Consider the following 18369-nt stretch of genomic DNA (forward strand, 5'->3'; position numbering starts at 1 on the left):
TCTGCAGCTCTTGGAGGCAGATGAAAATGTTGGTACTGTGTGCTCTGGCCAAACCCCTTCTGCTTCTGCATGCTGCCAGTTTCTCTGCCTCTGCGGCAGTGGTCAGTTGGTGGTTTGATTGTTGCTGCCTCTGTTTATTTTAATTTTTACCCTGTTTTGGAGCAGTGGTAATTTTTTTTTTCTTTTTAGCTTCCTCCTCCTTGTCCGTTGGTCCACGTGAGCAATTAAACCCACTCTGACACTTGGCTCCAGCATCTCCCTGCTGGCTCTTCTGCCCCTATACAGGCATGACAGAGCAGCCAAAAAAGCACTGGGCTAAATCCATGCAGTGCTCCATTTCTAAGGCAGCCTGCCCACGCTTTGCAGACGCTGAGTTGGGCCCAGCCTGCACCCACTGAGCTAATTCAAAGCCTCAGCACCTAATGGAGTTGGATCAGATGAGCATGTGGAGTCCCTCCCACCAAAGCAACCATGTCTCCAGCATGAGGAAAAATGGACCAGGAATCCTGGAGCAAAGCAGGGACCGGCTCCAAAGATGACGAGGATTCCACCCAGCTGACTTGGGTAACTCCCGGAGAACAAAGAAGGGAGACTTATGTGGGCACAAACACACCCATTTGATCTTAAAGGTCCTTAGTGCTCTGGGAAAAGGGCCAAGACTCATAACCATCCCCTCTTTTCAGTTTGACCTGGAGGTCTCTGACAATGCATCCCCACACACCTCCCAGGTGGAATGGGACCCAGTGGGGAAGAATTCAAAGAGCAATCTCTTGAGAAGGCTTCAGGCCCTCAAGCAGGTAAGTCCCAAAAAACCTCACCAAAGCTGCAGTGGAGCTATTACGCTCCCAAAGTATAGAAAAAGACCTAAGAAATTTTAAAAAGGAGGAGAGTAGAAACAGGATATCCAAGAAGTAGGAGTTCTCTGACTTTTCCTTCTCCCTTCTCTGCTGATGAATATGAGCTGTTGGACTCTGAATCTGAACTGGAGCAGGAAAATATATAGCTGGGATTTTTTCCTCCCTGAGAAGTTTGAGATAATATCTCTGATTCAAATTCAGAACCCATGGGCTCCTGAGAGGTAAGCCTCAGAGTACATTTCTCCCCTAAAAGTCCTCCCTTGAGACTGCGATACCATCAGGAGGTGGCTTTGGTTAAACCAAGTTGAGGCCAAAGCCTTTTGGCCTCCTCCTGCCCAAACAAGCTTGGCCTCTTCAGTTAGACAAGAGAACACTGAAAGCCAAGTGCATGTCCAGCGAAATGTCCTGCTGTCCTTCCCCTTTCTAACTGAAATGAGGAGCTGGACCTACCTAATTCAGTACCAAAGGCTGCTGTATTTAAGACCCCCTAGTTCCTGTTCAGATGTCCATTTATGGCAGCACTAAAATCCCTCTGCTTTGCAAATTAATGCTTGGGTGCTTGCTCTTCAGGGGCCAGTGGAATTTTGTGTATTTTATCAGAGGTGACATTTAAAAAGGAACCTCTCACATTGTTCCTGAGACAATAATATTTTGAGGCTCCTCTAGCTAAAGGAACACAGTTCTTACAAACACCAAACTTTTCCCTCAAGCTCAGACATAAGCTGGTTTTTAAAACTGAACTTTAAATCCAGAATTATTCTTTGTTCATTATAACTTATTCTGTCTCTCCAAGGAAAAGCTGATGGAACTACCAGGTTATCGCAGTTACTCTCATTTTTGGATGCTGCTACCTTGTCTCCCTGAGTCCCTAGCTCTGCTCATCAAACACCCCGAGGAGCCAGGGAAGCAGATTAGATAGCAGGGGCTAATGAGGATGGGGGAGGAAGACGGGATCAGGGCTCGGAGAGGGCAAGGAAAAACTATGGCTATGCAGGAGTAGTGCTTGGGGTCAGGAGCAGCTTTATGTTACAGAAGGTGGAGAAAGTCATTAGGGGAGAGGCTGTTCTAGATTTGATTCTGACAAGGAGGAACGGGGTTGAGAATTTGAAGGTGGAAGGCAGCTTGGGCGAAAGTGGTCATGAAATGATAGAGTTCATGATTTTAAGGAATGATTGGAGAGAAGACAGCAGAATAAAGACAATGACTTTCAAGAAGGCAGACTTCGGCAAATTGGTAGGTAAGATCCTGTGGGAAACAAGTCTCAGGGAAAAAAGTTCAGCAGAGTTAGCAGTTTTTTAAAGAGATGTTATTAAGGGCATAAGAACAAACTATCCCAAAGTGTAGGAAAAATAGGAAGTATGTTAACAGACCACCCTGGCTTAACCAGGAGAACTTCAACAATGTGGAACTCAAAAAAGAATCATAAAAAACTTGGAAACAAGGTCAAATTACAAAAGATGAATATAAAAAACACAAGAATGTAGAGACAAAATTAGGCCAAGATTTTTACAAAACAAGATTAAACGAGGTAGGGACATAAGGGGTAACAAGAAAACATTTTACAAATACATTAGAAGCAGGAGGGCGACTGTGGTGGGGCAGCTGCCCCATACAGGCAGGAAAAGGATTAAGGCAGCTAATCAGGAAAGGGTTTATTGGGAGAGCCAGTCAGGAGAAGGCTTGCTGGAGCAGCCCATATATAGAGGGCTGCTCAGCAGAGCAAGGGGCAGCCTCTCCCTGGAGGGCAAGGGGGAAGGACTGTCTGCCAAGGAGCACCAGAGATACTGCAGTGCTGGGAAGGGTAGCGGAGCAAGAGGGGAGCGCTTGGCTGACCATGGCTAGATTGAGGCCCTGAAGCAAAGACAGGGAAGGTGTGAGGGCTATGGGGGAAGTGGCCCAGGGAAAATAGGCAGCAGGAATAGGAGGAGGAAGGGCAGTAAGTAGCTGCCAGCTATAGGGTCCCTGGGCCTGGGTCCCCCTTTACCCCTACTTGCCAATGAGGAGCATGACCTAAATCTAGACTACAGTTTGCCCCTGAAGCCAGGGGCTAGACGAGAGACTGTAGTTGTCCACTGAGGCATGTGGAAGGACCGAAATGGGGGAGACAGCAGGCTGGGGCACAGCTGGAGGGCTGTGTCCTGAACAGGACACCGTGGTCTGGGAGCGATGCGGGTCTAGACAGTGGAGGAAGTGGAAGTAATGGTGAGTGAGACACCGCTAGTAAAAAGCGCTCTGGTGGTCTGAGATAGAATTCCCAGCACGACCAGCAGGAGGTGCTGCCGAGGTGGGTCTGAACTGCTACAGAGACAGAGGACAGAGTAGGCCAATTACTCAATGAGGGGTGAAAGACAATAGTAGAAAAGGCTTTGCTTCAGTCTTCACAGCTGAGGATATTAGGGAGATTCCCAAACCTGAGCTGTCCTTTGTAGGTGACAAATCTGAGGAATTGTCACAGATTGAAGTGTCATTAGAGGAAGTTTTGGAATTAATTGATAAACTTAACAGTAACAAGTCACCAGGACCACATGGCATTCACCCAAGAGTTCTGTAAGAACTTAAATGTGAAATTGCGGAACTATTAACTATGATTTGTAATCTGTCCATTAAATCAGCTTCTGTACCCAATGACTAGAAGATAGTTAATGTAACGCCACTATTTAAAAAGGGCTCTAGAGGTGATCCTGGCAATTACAGACTGGTAAGTCTATTGTCAGTACCAGGCAAATTAGTTGAAACAATAGTAAAGAATAAAATTTAGACACATAGAAGAACATAAATTGTTGGGCAAAAGTCAACATGTTTTCTGTAAAGGGAAATCATGTCTTACTAATCTATTAGAGTTCTTTGAAGGGGTCAACAAACATGTGGACAAGTGGGATCCAGTGGACATAGTGTACTTAGATTTCCAGAAAGCCTTTGACAAAGTCCCTCACCAAAGGCTCTTACGTAAATTAAGTTGTCATGGGATGAGAGGGAAGATCATTTCATGGATCAAGAACTGGTTAAAAGACAGGGAACAAAGGGTAGGAATAAATGGTAAATTTTCAGAATGGAGAGGGGTAACTAGTGGTGTTCCCCAAGGCTCAGTCCTAAGACCAATCCTATTCAACTTATTCATAAATGATCTGGAGAAAGGGGTAAACAGTGAGGTGGCAAAGTTTGCAGATGATACTAAACTGCTCAAATAGGTTTCGGAGTAGCAACCGTGTTAGTCTGTATCTGCAAAAAGAAAAGGAGTACTTGTGGTACCTTAGAGAGTAACCAATTTATTTGAGCATAAGCTTTCGTGAGCTACAGCTCACTTCACTGGATGCATTCAGTGAGCTGTAGCTCACGAAAGCTTAAGCTCAAATAAATTGGTTAGTCTCTAAGGTGCCACAAGTCCTCCTTTTCTTTTTGGGAAAAAAGAGGCTGGAAGGCCCCAGTCCATTTGCAGCCATGGTGTGGGAGCTGTGTTTCATAGGCGACATGCTCTTGTGAGGCAGAGACAGGAGTGCAGTGACCCTCCGCTGCTGCCCGGCCCCTGGGGAGGACGCACGGAGGGGGTAGGGCAGGTGCTCGCTGTCCGCGTAGCCGTGCGCTACCAGGCGGCCCCGGCAGGTGGCGCTGCGGGCAGGGCGAGCGGAGCCGGCGTGCCAGGCCGCGGCCCGGGCGAGCCGCTGAGCGGGAAGCCGAGGCTGGGCCATGGCTGAGCCGCAGGGAGAGCCTGGGAATTACGTCGCTCGCATCTCCGAGTGGGCGGACTCCCACCTCACCGTCCTCCGGGTACCCTGCGGGGAGGGGCGTGCGGGGCAGGCTGGGTACAGCAGGGCGGTGGGGGGTCGCGGGCCAGGGGTCTCTTGTGGAAGGGCCCCGGCAGGGAGGCTCCCTTAGAGGCCGCTCCGCCCCGCTGTTCCCGCCACCGCCCGCCCTCGGGGCCCCACCCAGCGGTTGGAGCCTGGCGTGCCGCGGCCCCGGGCGCTCAGCACCCCTGAGATCCCCGCGCAGGCAGGAGGCCGCTGGCAGGGCCCGGCTGGCTCCTGCGCGGCTGGAGCGGAACACGTTACACGCCCCGTCCCGGGGAGGGAGGAGCGATGCCGGCGCCCTCCCTGCCACTGGCCGGATTAGCCCCCTCTGCCTTGCGGCTGGGAGCTGGCCTGGGCGCCTCCGAGCCCGCGCCCGCTCCTTGGGGTCGTTCCCCTTCGCCGCCAGCCCCGGAGCGTTGGGGGCCGCCCCGCGCTGTTCCGGGGGAAGAGGGCGCGCGGGGTAGTTAGCGGTGGCGGGCACAGGCGGGACAGTTGAGGTACCCAGCGCTGACATGGCTGGGACCCAGCTGGCTTGGAGCTTGTGAGGCTAGGCAAAGCCCACCCGTTCCCGTGACAACCGTCAGCGGAGGCACCATTGCTCAAGGTTCATGCCTCTTTTTCCTCTGCTATCTGCTCTGGCTTTGAATCGGTTCACTGGTCATCAGAAGAGTATCTGATAACATTTTACATCGCTAGTTTATTTAACTGGTAAGCATTAGTTCAACGTGTTAACCCGCCTTAACAGTGAACTCCCGGCCCCAGCTGCTTAATCGCTTAACCATTTAAATGAAATATTTTAACTGTTAACTTTTAAAATGGTATTTACAGCCTTAAAATAAACATAAATAAAACAAGATTAAATAGAGCCCAGGAAAATAAATTGCAACATAATAGGCAACCCTGCAGGGAAGGTATTAGGCTGTTCTTGAGCACTCCTTTCTCATAGACATTAAGGTCAGAAGGTACCATTATGATCATCTAGTCTGACATCCTGCACAATGCAGGCCACAGAATCTCACCCACCCACTCCTGCAAAAAAACCTCTCACCTGTGGCTGAGCGATAGAAGTCCTCAAATCATGATTTAAAGACTTCAAGGTGCAGAGAATCCTCCAGCAAGTGACCCGTGCCCCATGCTGCAGAGGAAGGCAAAAAACCCCCAGGGCTTCTTCCAATCTGCCCTAGAGGAAAATTCCTTCCCGACCCCAAATATGGCAATCAGCTAAACCCTGAGCATATGGGCAAGATTAACCAGACAGATACCCAGGAAATAATTTTCTGTAGTAACTCAGCTCCCACGCCATCTAACATCCCATCACAGGCCATTGGGCCTATTTACCATGAATATTTAAAGATCAATTCATTACCAAAATCATGTTATCCCATCATACCATCTCCTCCATAAACTTATTGAGTCTAATCTTGAAGCCAGATAGGTCTTTTGCTCCCACTGCTTCCCCTGGAAGGCTATTCCAAAACTTCACTCCTCTGATGCTTAGAAACCTTCATCTAATTTCAAGTCTAAACTTCCTGATGCCTAGTTTATATCCATTTGTTCTTGTGTCCACACTGGTACTGAGCTTAAATAATTCCTCTCCCTCTCCGGTATTTATTCCTCTGATATATTTATAGAGAGCAATCGTATCTCCCCTCAACCTTCTTTTAGTTAGGCTAAACAAGCCAAGCTCCTTGAGTCTCCTTTCATAAGACAGGTTTTCCATTCCTCGGATCATCCTAGTAGCCCTTCTCTGTATCTGTTCCAGTTTGAATTCATCCTTCTTAAACATGGGAGACCAGAACTGCACACAGTATTCCAGATGAGGTCTCACCAGTGCCTTGTATAACGGTACTAACACCTCCTTATCTCTACTGGAAATACCTCGCCTGATGCATCCCAAGACCGCATTAGCTTTTTTCACGGCCATATCACATTGGCAGCTCATAGTTATCCTGTGGTCAACCAATACTCCAAGTTCCTTCTCCTCCGTTACTTCTAATTGATGCTTCCCCATCTTATAACTAAGCTTCTTGTTATTAATCCCTAAATGCATGACCTTACACTTCTCACTATTAAATTTCATCCTATTACTATTACTCCAGTTTACAAGGTCATCCAGATCCTCCTGTACGATATCCCGGTCCTTCTCTAATTTGGCAATATCTCCCAGCTTTGTATCACCTGCAAACTTTATTAGCACGCTCCTACTTTTTGTGCAGAGGTCAGTAATAAAAAGATTAAATAAGATTGGTCCCAAAACTGATCCCTGAGGAACTCCACTGGTAACCTCCCTCCAGCCTGACAGTTTACCTTTCAGTATGACCCGCTGTAGTCTCCCCTTTAACCAATTCCTTATCCACCTTTCAATTTTCATATTGATCCCCATCTTTTCCAATTTAACTAATAATTCCCCATGTGGCACCGTATCAAACGCCTTACTGAAATCTAGGTAAATTAGATCCACTGCGTTTCCTTTGTCTAAAAAATCTGTTACTTTCTCAAAGAAGGAGAACAGGTTGGTTTGGCATGATCTACCTTTTGTAAAACCATGTTGTATTTTGTCCCATTTATGATTGACTTCAATGTCCTTAATTACTTTCTCCTTCAAAATTTTTTCCAAGACCTTGCATACTACAGATGTCAAACTAACAGGCCTGTAGTTACCCTGTAGTTTTTTTCCCCTTTCTTAAAACTAGGAACTATGTTAGCAATTCTCTAGTCATACAGTACAACCCCTGAGTTTACAGATTCATTAAAAATTCTTGCTAATGGGCTTGCAATTTCATGTGCCAATTCCTTTAATGTTCTTGGATGAAGATTAGCTGGGCCCGCCGATTTAGTCCCATTAAGCTGTTTGAGTTTTGCTTCTACCTCAGATATGGTAATATCTACCTCCATATCCTCATTCCCATTTGTCATGCTATCATTATCCCTAAAATCCTCATTAACCTCATTAACGACTGAGGCAAAGTATTTGTTTAGATATTGGGCCATGCCTAGATTATCCTTAACCTCCACTCCATCCTCAGTGTTTAGCAGTCCTACTTCTTCTTTCTTTGTTTTCTTCTTATCTATATGGCTATAGAACCTTTTACTATTGGTTTTAATTCCCTTTGCAAGGTCCAACTCTACTTGACTTTTAGCCTGTCTCACTTTATCCCTACATGTTCTGACCTTAATAAGGTAGCTTTCCTTGCTGATCCCTCTCATCTTCCACTCCCTGTATGCTTTCAGCTTTTTCTTAATCACCTCTCTGAGATGCTTGCTCATCCAGCTTGGTCTATAACTCCTGCCAATGAATTATTTCCTCTTTCTTGGGATGCAGGCTTCCGATAGCTTCTGCAGCTTTGACTTGAAGTAATCCCAGGCCTCCTCTGCCTTTAGATCCATAAATTCTTCAGTCCAATCCACTTCCCTAACTAATTTCCTTAATTTTTGAAAGTCAACCCTTTTGAAATCAAAAACCCTAGTCACAGATTTATTTTTGTTTATCCTTCGATTCAGTTTGAACTGAATTAGCTCACGATCACTTGAACCAAGGTTGTCCCCTACAACCATTTCTTCTATGAGGTCCTCACTACTCACCAAAACCAAATCTAAAATGGCATCCCTTCTTGTCTGTTCAGCAACTACTTAATGAAGGAATCCATCAGGTATCGCATTTAGGAAAATCTGAGCCCTATTATTATTACTAGCACTTGTCCTCCAGTCTGTATCTGGGAAGTTAAAGTCTCCCATGATCACGCAGTTTCCATTAGTATTTACTTTATTAAAAACATTAAAGAGGGCTCTATCCATATCCAAATTAGATCCCAGCGGTCTATAGCATACCCCAAGCACTATCACAAGGGAGGCTCTAGTAGTGATTTTTGCCCAGACGGACTCTGCCTTATCCATTCCATTGCTACTTATTTCTTTACATTCTACCTCATCGTTGATATACAATGCTACTCAACCACCTTAACCTTTATTTCTGCCTTCCTGTCTAAAAATACTGAGACTTTTAATGACGTTTTAATTATAATATACAACATCTGGAATCACGAGCATTTCTAGGAAGGTTCTAGACCGGGGTGGGCAAACTTTTTGGCCCGAAACCACATCGGGGTGCAAAACTATATGGAGGGCCCGGTAGGGAAGGCTATGCCTCCCCAACAGCCTGGCTCTGCCCCCTATGCACTCCCTCCCACTTCCTGCTCTCTGACTGTCCCCCTCAGAACCCCTGACCCATCCAACCCCTCCTGCTCCTTGTCCCCTCACTGCCCCCTCCTGGGACCCCCCAAACCACCCCCCCGGGATCCCTATCTAACACTATCCACCCCCTATCTAACACTTCTGCCCCCTGACAGGCCCCCCGGGACTCCCACGCCCTATTCAACCCCCCTATTCCTCAACCCCTGACTGCCCCGGAACCTCCGCCCCATCCAACTGCTCCCTGTCCCCTGACTGCCCCCCGGGAATTCCTACCCAACCATGTCACCACCGCGCGCCGCTGCTGCCCCCTTACCATGCCGCTCAGAGCGGCAGGAGCTCGCAGCCCCGCTGCCCGCATGGCAGCGTGGCTGCAGGTGAACAGCAGGGGAGGGGCCGGGGGCTAGCCTCCCGGGGCAGGAGCTCAGGGGCTGGGCAGGACAGTCCCACAGGCCGGATGTGGCCCGTGGACCATAGTTTGCCCACCTCTGTTCTAGACTGAGGGCCAAAGCTAGCCCTGACATAAGCAAGGAGGGCTGCCTGCTCTCTACACTTCTGAGTTTTGCTCTAGAAATCCAAATGGTAAACCCTTGCTTCTGGGTGCCAAGAGGGGATTTATTAGACTTGTGTTAAAACTTCTATTTTTAGTAATGCTACAGCAATGTATTTAATGCAAAGGTCTACAATTTAGAGGACAGTTAGAAATTGTAATATGCTTTACTTTCTAAAATCAACACATTTATCATTGTGAAAAGCAGGCAGAGGTAATCTAGCAACATAAGAAATTACATCTATTTAAAGGAATGTTGTTATGGGATTCAGCACTTAAAAAGAAATACCAACACTTCCTGGAACAGACTTTGCAATGAGGGGTGAAGTCAAATAGTACTAAAATAGCTGTACAAAATAGGCGCAATTCCTATGAGAATTCGTAGTTTGATTTTCTTTTCATCTCACTTTTTTTTTTTTTTTTGAGAAGGTATCGCATGAAACAGGGCTACATTCAGTGCTTGATTACAACTGTGAAACATTTACTTTCCATGTTGTAAGCAATGGCAGCATTTGGGTTAGTGAAACTATAGATCAAGATATTTCTAACTCTGGAGAAGTCACTTGTAAAGAATTTTACAATCTGTATCCTGAAGATTCCATTTTTGAGGTAATTAGTATACATTTTATTATTATTATTATTATTTATTATTACATTAATTATATTTATTATTAAAACAGCAATTGTAATTTGAATGGGCCATTTTGCCTGCTTTTTTGGGAAGAGGGGGAGAATGGAGCTAAAAGTAATACAAATAGTGGGATTTCCCAATAAAATGCAATGTGCCTTGTTGGATCGTATTAGCTGGATCTAGATGTCATGTTATGGAAGGTATTTTTAAGTACTCGATGTAGCTCCTTTGCTGAATCTTCAGGTAGACTTGAAAATTTCCTGCATTTTTCTGTAATGTGTGTTTTCTTAAATTCATCTACTATCATGAGCAACTTGCTTTATTAACGTCTTAGTAATATGTATGATCTGGAAAACTTCTGTCGGACATATTTGGTTGTGAGCGAGATCAGTTTTATTATTATGTATTATTTATTAAATCATTTGTACTCTAGATTCACTAAAATACAAAACAGAGAACTTGCGCAAGATCCCCCAGTGAGTCAATTCATATTAGAACTTCTTGATTGCCTGTTACCTCTTCGGTTTTATTTTATTTTTTCTTTAATGTTTTTAATCCGATGAAAATAATGAGAGGTGAAAAAAATTAAGGATTTAAATCTGTTTTTTGCAGAACATTAGCACTGGAATGGCAATAGCTGGAGTCATTTTATTTGCAAAGAGTATTAAATTGGTAAGTTGTGAATAATTTGTTAATGAGCAGTCTTTATACCCTTTTGTCTCGTTTAGTTGAAGATGTATGGGGTCAGATTGTGTCACTGTTCCATCTTCTTTGTGTCACTCTGGCATAACAAAACAGGCAGACAGCTAGGGTAACTGATCAGTTGGGGGGGAGTGTTGCCTTGGCATAAGAGAATCTAGGAGGTGACATAGGGCTGGCCTGTAGAGGAGGGGATATGAGAAGGGTGTGGCCAAAGTGCTGCTGAACTCTATTGATCCTCCAGAGATGCTCCTTTAGAGTCATTGCAGCTGGAGCAATTCAGATCTGCTTGAAAGTATTCTCAGTTGATTCTCAGAACTGGATCAAAAGCCTGGGCATCAGTGGGCTACAAATGTTGCCAACAGCCATCTTTGTGGGCTCTACAGGCAATTTGTTCTGGGCAGAGAAGACCTACTCCCTAATAGCTTGCACAGTATGTTTATACTGTTCTTATTTCAAGTGTTTCTATAAATGAAAGTTTGTGAAAACTTTACATTAGGGTTAGAGAGCAATTGAAAAATAATCCCTATTTTTAATGATCTTTCATTCATATTTGAAAAGGAATCTTGAAGTGGTTGGTCTGGTGGATTGGAAGATTACAGGCAGTCTGTAAATTCTCTCTTCCACTGGTTTAATATTGCTGCGACTGTACTGAGGTTGTAGAAGTGGTTCACAATCAAACTGTGTAATCTCTAATTGACAGAAGAGTAACTTTAAGATTTCACATGTATTTTATTGTACTTCATCTTCAAAAAATCTTTAATTAGATGTAGCAATAATAAAATGTGATGGGTTTTTGGCAACATAATTATACACACATCTGTTGACCTTTCTTTACTTTCAAACTAAACTTTACTTCCGAGGCCAAAAATCTTGTCAGCTTTGACTTCAGATTCCCTCTTACCCCCTATGTCTCCCTTGTCTATAAACCTCTTTCACCACTTCCAGAGCATTGCTAGAATTCCTCCTTATTTTGACTCAGTCTGCTGAATTTCTTATTCATCTTGTGATCACATTCTGCCTTGATTGTTTCATTTCTCTTTTTTGCATTTTCTAAACATTTGATGATTCATATGCTGTGCTCAGGCAACTTTTCCCCTGGAGATTGGACTGTATCATCCCTGTCACCTTCATTCATGTCCTGTTCCTCTCCAGTTCCATTTTGCCCTCGTTTTTTTTAAAAAAAACTTTCCATAGACTTGCTCCTTCTAGTTCCTGTGTCTTCCTACTATATCTTCCTACAGTCTTCTAGATAGACTCCTACTCATCTGTCTGTCCTTTCTACTCTTCCAATCTTGGGACCTTTTTCAGTTTACTAGTGTATGTAATCCCAGTTGAGTCAACAGAAGCACTCATGTGACTTGAACACTGATGTTTGTTACCTCTGTTCCTTTCCCATAACTCTTCATAGCAGGCAGTTACTCGCCACATGTTGTTCTACTTCCTGAGCTGTGATATCCTTCCTTCTCTTTATACTCACCCTAAAATCTTCCCTCACTCGTATGACTGACGCATCGGGCCAGCTCCTGGCATTTCATAAGACTGCTTTACGCCACATTGGCAATATAAAGCAGATCTTAACATTGTTCTGCCTGGCAGTTAGCTGGTGTAGAAGTGGCATAGTCAGTTGAATTCCACTCTCTCCTTACGATTCCGAGAACCATTTTCTTACAGTTTGCAATATATCTGCCCAAACAGCTCACAAGAGCGCTTTTTAATTCCAAAAGGCAATTGGGGTTGCAGTTGTTTTATGCAGGGACTGAAACTATAATGATTCCCAAAGCTAATTTTACCTCATACTTTGGAGTCTGAATATGCCTAATGTTCTTTGAATTCTTGTTTGGTTATTACTGGAACTGTATTCCGAACTGATCTTCACATGTCCTAGAACTCTATAAGATTTTAGATGTAATGTTAATGTGAAGCAGTACTGAATAGTCTTTACTGCAGTCATTGCTTTTTTCTCAAACCTGGGTATTTGCGTATGATGGTATTTAAAAAAAATTCAAGTCTTTGTAAATACACTTAAATGGCTGTTGGACCTTGGAATGCAAATTAGATTTGACTCTGAGCCACTTCTCAACCCCATTTTATTTTATTTATTTACAAAACCTTCAAACTCTCTGCCTGCAAGGTCCCATATTTCTCAATTCCTAGTTAGGGGACCTTGCAGACAACAGAGTGAAGGTTTAGTAAATAGAATAAAAATGGGATGATGGGATGTTCAGCTGGCTTTTTTAGAGCGTGATGTGTCATTCAGTGAGAGCATCACTTAATAACTATGTGAATAGATTAATCTGAATATATCCTGCATATGATCTTAAACAATAGGGGCTTTAAAATTAAACATTGATAATAAAGTTTCTTCATTTCTAGGATTTGTCTTTTTCTGTCAGTCCTCACACCAAATCTCTAGTTTATGCCCCAATTATGTCCCACTTTGGTCCCTCCCAAACACACACATTGTCCTCCTTCAATCCATACAAAATGCTGCTGCTAAACTCATTGCTCATCAGATTGATCATGTAACCTCCCCTTTTTGAATCTCTCAATTGATTTCCCATCTGATGTCAAATCAGATTTAAATTTCTGTCTTGGTGTTCAAAGTTCTACATAACTCTGCCTCTCCTCACATATACTGCCTTGTCAAGCCTCTCCTGCTGCCAGCGTTTCCAAAATTGTCCACCCTTGTGTGAGAATCTGACAAAATCACTTATGTGCGCCTTTCTTGCACCCCTGCACGGGATAACCTCTCTGAGCTCATCTGCAAGACTCCTACCCTTGTTGGTTTTTAATCTTCTCTTAAAGATGCACTTCTGCCATTCTGCATATAGTGAATCAGATTGACTTGTGTATAAATTGTATATAAAATGGGTATTGTTATTGTCTTTCCCCTGACCTCTGTCTACTTGCCTGTACTTGATTGTGAGTTCCTTGGAGTGGGGACCATTCTTTTTAATTGTGTGGAAAATGTCTAGCAATAGCTACAACAAATTAATAATAATAATAAAGTTCATTAGTATAACGTAGTGGAGTTTGTAATTTGCAAGATTCATCTTGACAAAATATGGGTTCAGTGTGATTGCATTTTTTCAAATAATGTGTAACTGCTGTTTTTATTTTTCCTAAGACTTTGTCTTACTCTTCCTTCCTCCTGTATCAACAGACATCAAAATTTACGAGTGCTTTGGATATACCAGTAGAATTTATAGAAAAGAATGTGAAACTACGAGGAAGGTTATGTCACATAACTGAGAAAGGACTAGAAGTTGAACATGTTCCCATTAGCCTTCCTTTCCTGTCATCATTACAGAGAAAATGTAAGTAAAAGTTCAGGAAGAATGAGACTAATCATGACAAAATTAAATGTCCTCATTTGATACAATTGATATCAACTAAATGAGCAAAAATCTGCAACATCTGAATTGTTCCTTTAAAAACTTTTTTAGTTAATGTAGTGCCCTTAGAAAGCAGTTGGGGAGACAGCTTAGAAAATGAAGTTCTGTTCACACACAGAACAGTTACTGTATAAGCAGTGGTAGAGGAAGGGTTGGGAGTGAAGAGGGCCTGAGTTCTGATTCTGGCTCTGGCACTGACTCTGTGTGAGGCTGAGGCCATGTTATTTCACCTCTCTGCTGAAGTTTCCCCACCAGTAAAATGAGGTAATATTTATCCAAATACTTTAAAAGTGTATTGTAAGGATTTATTAATACTGTGAATTGAATATGCATCTGTCTAGACATCTTATGTATTCATGTGGTCCCTGTTACCATAGTATCTGAGTGCCTCAGAATCTTTAATGTATTTATCTTCACAAGACACCCATGAGGCAGGGACTTATAGTTTTCCCACTTGATGGCTGGGGAACGGAGGCATGAGAGACTGAGGCCTCGTCAATATTAGAATCTTTCATAGGCATAATAATGTTTAAGGGTGTGAGGTTTTTTTGACACTTTTATACTGACAGAAGCCCCAGTTTAGTTTGTTATATCCGCAAAAAAGTGCTTTTGCCAGCATAACTTATTTTGTTCAGGGAACTAGTATAAGCTATATTGGCAAACGCACGCTATTGCCAGTACGCTACAGCTGCAGTAGGAGGGTTTGCCAGTATAACTGTTTAGAGGGATTTGATATAGAAATTCACTGGGGTTTGAGCACCTAAGTCCCGTAGATTCCCTAGAATATCCTAGCTTGTACAGATAATGATAATTTCATTAGATAGAATTAAAAAAAGATTGGAAGGGCTATAAACTCTGATGCTTCAAGGCACAAGCCTATTTTTAACTGAAGGGACGTAGAAGAAACTTCCATATGGAAGTTCTATAATTGTCCATGTCAGAGTTTCTTGCACCTTCCAGAAGTAGATGCTATCAGCTGCCATTGAAGACAGCACACTAATCTAGATGGACCACTGGTCTGACCCAGTTATGCAGTTCCTATGTTCATAACTCCATTGATTTCTGTGAGGTTGTATAACTCCATTGGATCATAGCTGAGTGTGTGTTTACTGCAAATGCTGTCAGAAAATGTTAATATTTAAAAAAAAAAGTCATTCATACATAGGGAAGATATTTATTCAAACCAGAATATAAAGTGGACACACTAAACTTTTGATGATGCATCTTCCCTCTGCTGGGCAATTACTTTTATATGTAGTTTAAATAGAATTATCTTTGTTGGATAAATCATGCTGTAACCAAATGTGTCATTGGCTTTAAAGACACTGTAAGAGGTCTGGATTTCAGTCTTCTGAGTACATCATCGATAGGTTAAATGTCAACAAAATAAAAACTTGGGCTTGATTTTAATTGCACACAAGTTTCACACTGTTGTAGTTCAATGTAGTTTAATGTAGTTACTCCTGACATATACTGGGGAGAAAGAAGAATCAGGCTTTTTTAAGCAGTGTGATTCTCTAAGAAAAAAATCTGACATTAGGCATTACAGTCTGATGTCTTGGAATCTCTTTTCTTAATGTGTACATAAATTTTCTAGGAAAATATTTTCTGACAATTTTTAAGCACATTATTCTGAAACAGGAGATAAATATCATGTCAGAACGTATGAGACCAGATCCTCTGCTGTTGTAAATCATTGTTGTTCCAGCGACTTAAATAAATATTCCATGTAAGTCAGTGAAGCTACACTTTTTGCAGACACTAAGGATCTGGCCCATTGTGTGGAATTGGATCTTTTTCGATCATGTTGTAGTAAGAAAAACGTTTTTTATATATGTAATATATTCAGGGCAATCAAATGGTGTTTTGCTGGTCAGACTTGCTGGAGTGGAGCTGACACCGAATGCTATGGCCTGGTTACAGGAAGAGTTAAAACCTGCACAAATGATGTGGTTCCAGCTTCTTGGAAGGGAGGATTTGGTGCTTGATTGCCTCATTTTAGTAAATAAGGTAAACACAGTAACAAGAAGGACTGACAGTTCTTTAACTTTTATTTATATCCTAAGATTTGCAGTGATTATTGCTATTATTTGCTTAATATGTAAGATATAATGGTATTATATTAAATTGATATATTAAACATTTATGCAGACATTTTATATGTTCAAATTGGAGATAAAATAAATATTTATACTTTTGCGAACTCACGTAAAATGTGAATGTAGCTTTTGAGTGGCTAGTTAGCAATTCTCCACGCAGTCATGGTTTGTGGCATCTGAAAATACAGTGCAAGCTCTGTAGTCTAGTGCTCTACAATGTCTTAAGAATTTTGATTGATCGAGTATCTGGTGTATTAAATGTTGTTCCACAGATGCCTGCGTATTTCATGTTTTAATTTATAAATGCTAAAAGCAATTTGAATGCTCTACAACTTTTAACTATTTCTGGAGTTCCCAACACCAAAAGGGTATAGAATTAGCCAAAAAGAGGTCATTCCTAACTCATAACATTCAGACAATTCACACAACAGATTAATTGAAAATGTACTAATAGTGTTAATATCCTTTGTAAATGGCCAAGTGAATACATAATGTGAAATGCTGCCTTCACTTAATCTTTTTGTAGGGTAGATTTTTCAGTGTGTGCCTGAATGAAGAGATCTTGAGACAAGGGCTTGGCAAAACAACTCGTATTGAAGGACTACATCATGACTCTCCATTATACTGGAAGCTTCACAAAAGACTACTTCAAGCAGAACTAAAAGCCCTGAAGAAAAATAAGGGAATATGGAAAGAAGAAAGTTATGTTGAAAAACTTAAAGATCATATAAGTAATAATAAATTTGTACAGAAGTTAAAACAATTTGCAAACTGGCTACGAATACGTATTTAAAAGTGAAATGGGAAGGACTTAGATGGAAAAATGCTATTTGGACATCGATGAGTGTCTCTTTGGTGCGTGCTTTTTATTAACAATGAGCTTATGAAGGAAAGCCTGAGCCTTGATTTTTGAGGCTCCTTCCTCAAGGAAAAATATAGAAAATAGTCCTAGTAATATCACTTAAAGAGATGTTTAAATATAGTATAATTCCTGTATAAAAATAAACTTCCGCATGATGATGCCTGCTAAAGTGTGTGAAGGCTAACATTATTCAAATATAGGAGCCTAAAGTTATGCTTCTAAATCCTTAATTTAGGCTCCTAAATAAGTGGTCAGATTTTCAAGAGTGCTGAACACCCAGATGTCTTTATTTACCTCAGTGGAAATGACTGAAGATCCTATTTTTGAACATCTAAAATATTCATGTCACACTTCACTTACATTGCAGTGGAATATAATATGTAGGAGGACTGCTTGACAACTGAATATTAATTATTAGATATCACCAAAAGAATATAACTTTCCAATACTTCTGCTTTCTTGGACCTTTGTTGTACATACGTATTTTAGTTTGAGTCCGATATAAGGGAACACATATGTATTATGTTTACTATTTGTGTGTTTTAAAAGTTTAACATGTTGAATAACTAGTTCTACTATGTAATTAATAGAAAAGGTGAATTGACACAGCTGATCTTAAAAAGAGGAGTGTATAGAAGCTCCTAACCACAAGAATTTAAATTTTGAAACACAGTAGGTGAGCATAAGTTAGTATATCAATAAACTACTTATTTGCTTGTAGTATAAATAATTTTTTTTATATATTTGTAAAGAGTTGCACAATTTAAAGATTATAATCTGGTGGAAGTGACCTTTTGAATATTCATTGTTTGTTTCTGTATCTAGGTTAAATCAAGTGAATTAGACATGTTTTGTAGTCAAGAGCACTAAACTCTGTGCAACCTTAAAAATTAAACATGGCACATTAAATGTCTTCTTATCCTCTGTTCTTATTCTTAGCTGCAGTTTTTTAAAACTGAGGACGCTTATACTTTTGAAGGATGAAATAGCCAAAAAACCTATTATGAGAGCAGTATACTTGTGTGTGTGTTGAACTTTTATGATCTTGATAATAACAGTTTGCCACCAGAACAGATCTGACATTCTGGCTTTATGAAAAGGTGTATTCCTTTTAAGAGTAGGGCAGGCTGATCACCCTTTCTAGGATATAAAATAATTAGGGCAGTCAAGCCATTAAAAAATGAATTGCGTGATTAATTGCAATGTTAAACAATAATAGAATACCATTTATTTAAATAGTTTTGGATATTTTTTACATTTTCAAATATATTGATTTCACTTACAGCACAGAATAAAAAGT

The 18369-nt window shown here is 41.7% G+C and overlaps 1 protein-coding gene across 3 annotated transcripts; it reads left to right on the plus strand.

The window, feature by feature from the left end:
- The first annotated feature begins 4461 nt into the window (after window positions 1-4461).
- Window positions 4462-17982, plus strand: C9H3orf33 (chromosome 9 C3orf33 homolog). 3 transcript variants are annotated; one of them, XM_073359622.1, is made up of 6 exons: window positions 4462-4622; window positions 9810-9989; window positions 10624-10683; window positions 13877-14030; window positions 15958-16118; window positions 16734-17982. In XM_073359622.1, exons 1-6 carry the CDS (start codon window positions 4542-4544, stop codon window positions 16998-17000), a joined length of 903 nt encoding a protein of 300 aa, XP_073215723.1. In that variant the 5' UTR covers window positions 4462-4541; the 3' UTR covers window positions 17001-17982. The 3 variants fall into 3 exon arrangements, with proteins under 3 accessions (XP_073215723.1, XP_073215720.1, XP_073215721.1); XM_073359620.1 differs by lacking the exon at window positions 4462-4622 and adding an exon at window positions 10445-10487 and having other exon boundaries at window positions 9940-9989; XM_073359619.1 differs by lacking the exon at window positions 9810-9989 and having other exon boundaries at window positions 4464-4622.
- The last annotated feature ends 387 nt before the right edge of the window (window positions 17983-18369 follow it).

The sequence above is a fragment of the Lepidochelys kempii genome, chromosome 9 (assembly GCF_965140265.1).
Source record: "Lepidochelys kempii isolate rLepKem1 chromosome 9, rLepKem1.hap2, whole genome shotgun sequence".
Classification (NCBI taxonomy): Eukaryota; Metazoa; Chordata; order Testudines; family Cheloniidae; genus Lepidochelys; species Lepidochelys kempii.

Coding starts and splice junctions, on each gene's coding strand:
- C9H3orf33 (XM_073359622.1), top strand. CDS start 4,542: ATGGCTGAGCCGCAGGGAGAGCCTGGGAATTACGTCGCTCGCATCTCC. Junction 9,990..10,623: donor CTGAAGATTCCATTTTTGAG/GTAATTAGTATA, acceptor TGTTTTTTGCAG/AACATTAGCACTGGAATGGC. Junction 14,031..15,957: donor GTCATCATTACAGAGAAAAT/GTAAGTAAAAGT, acceptor TAATATATTCAG/GGCAATCAAATGGTGTTTTG.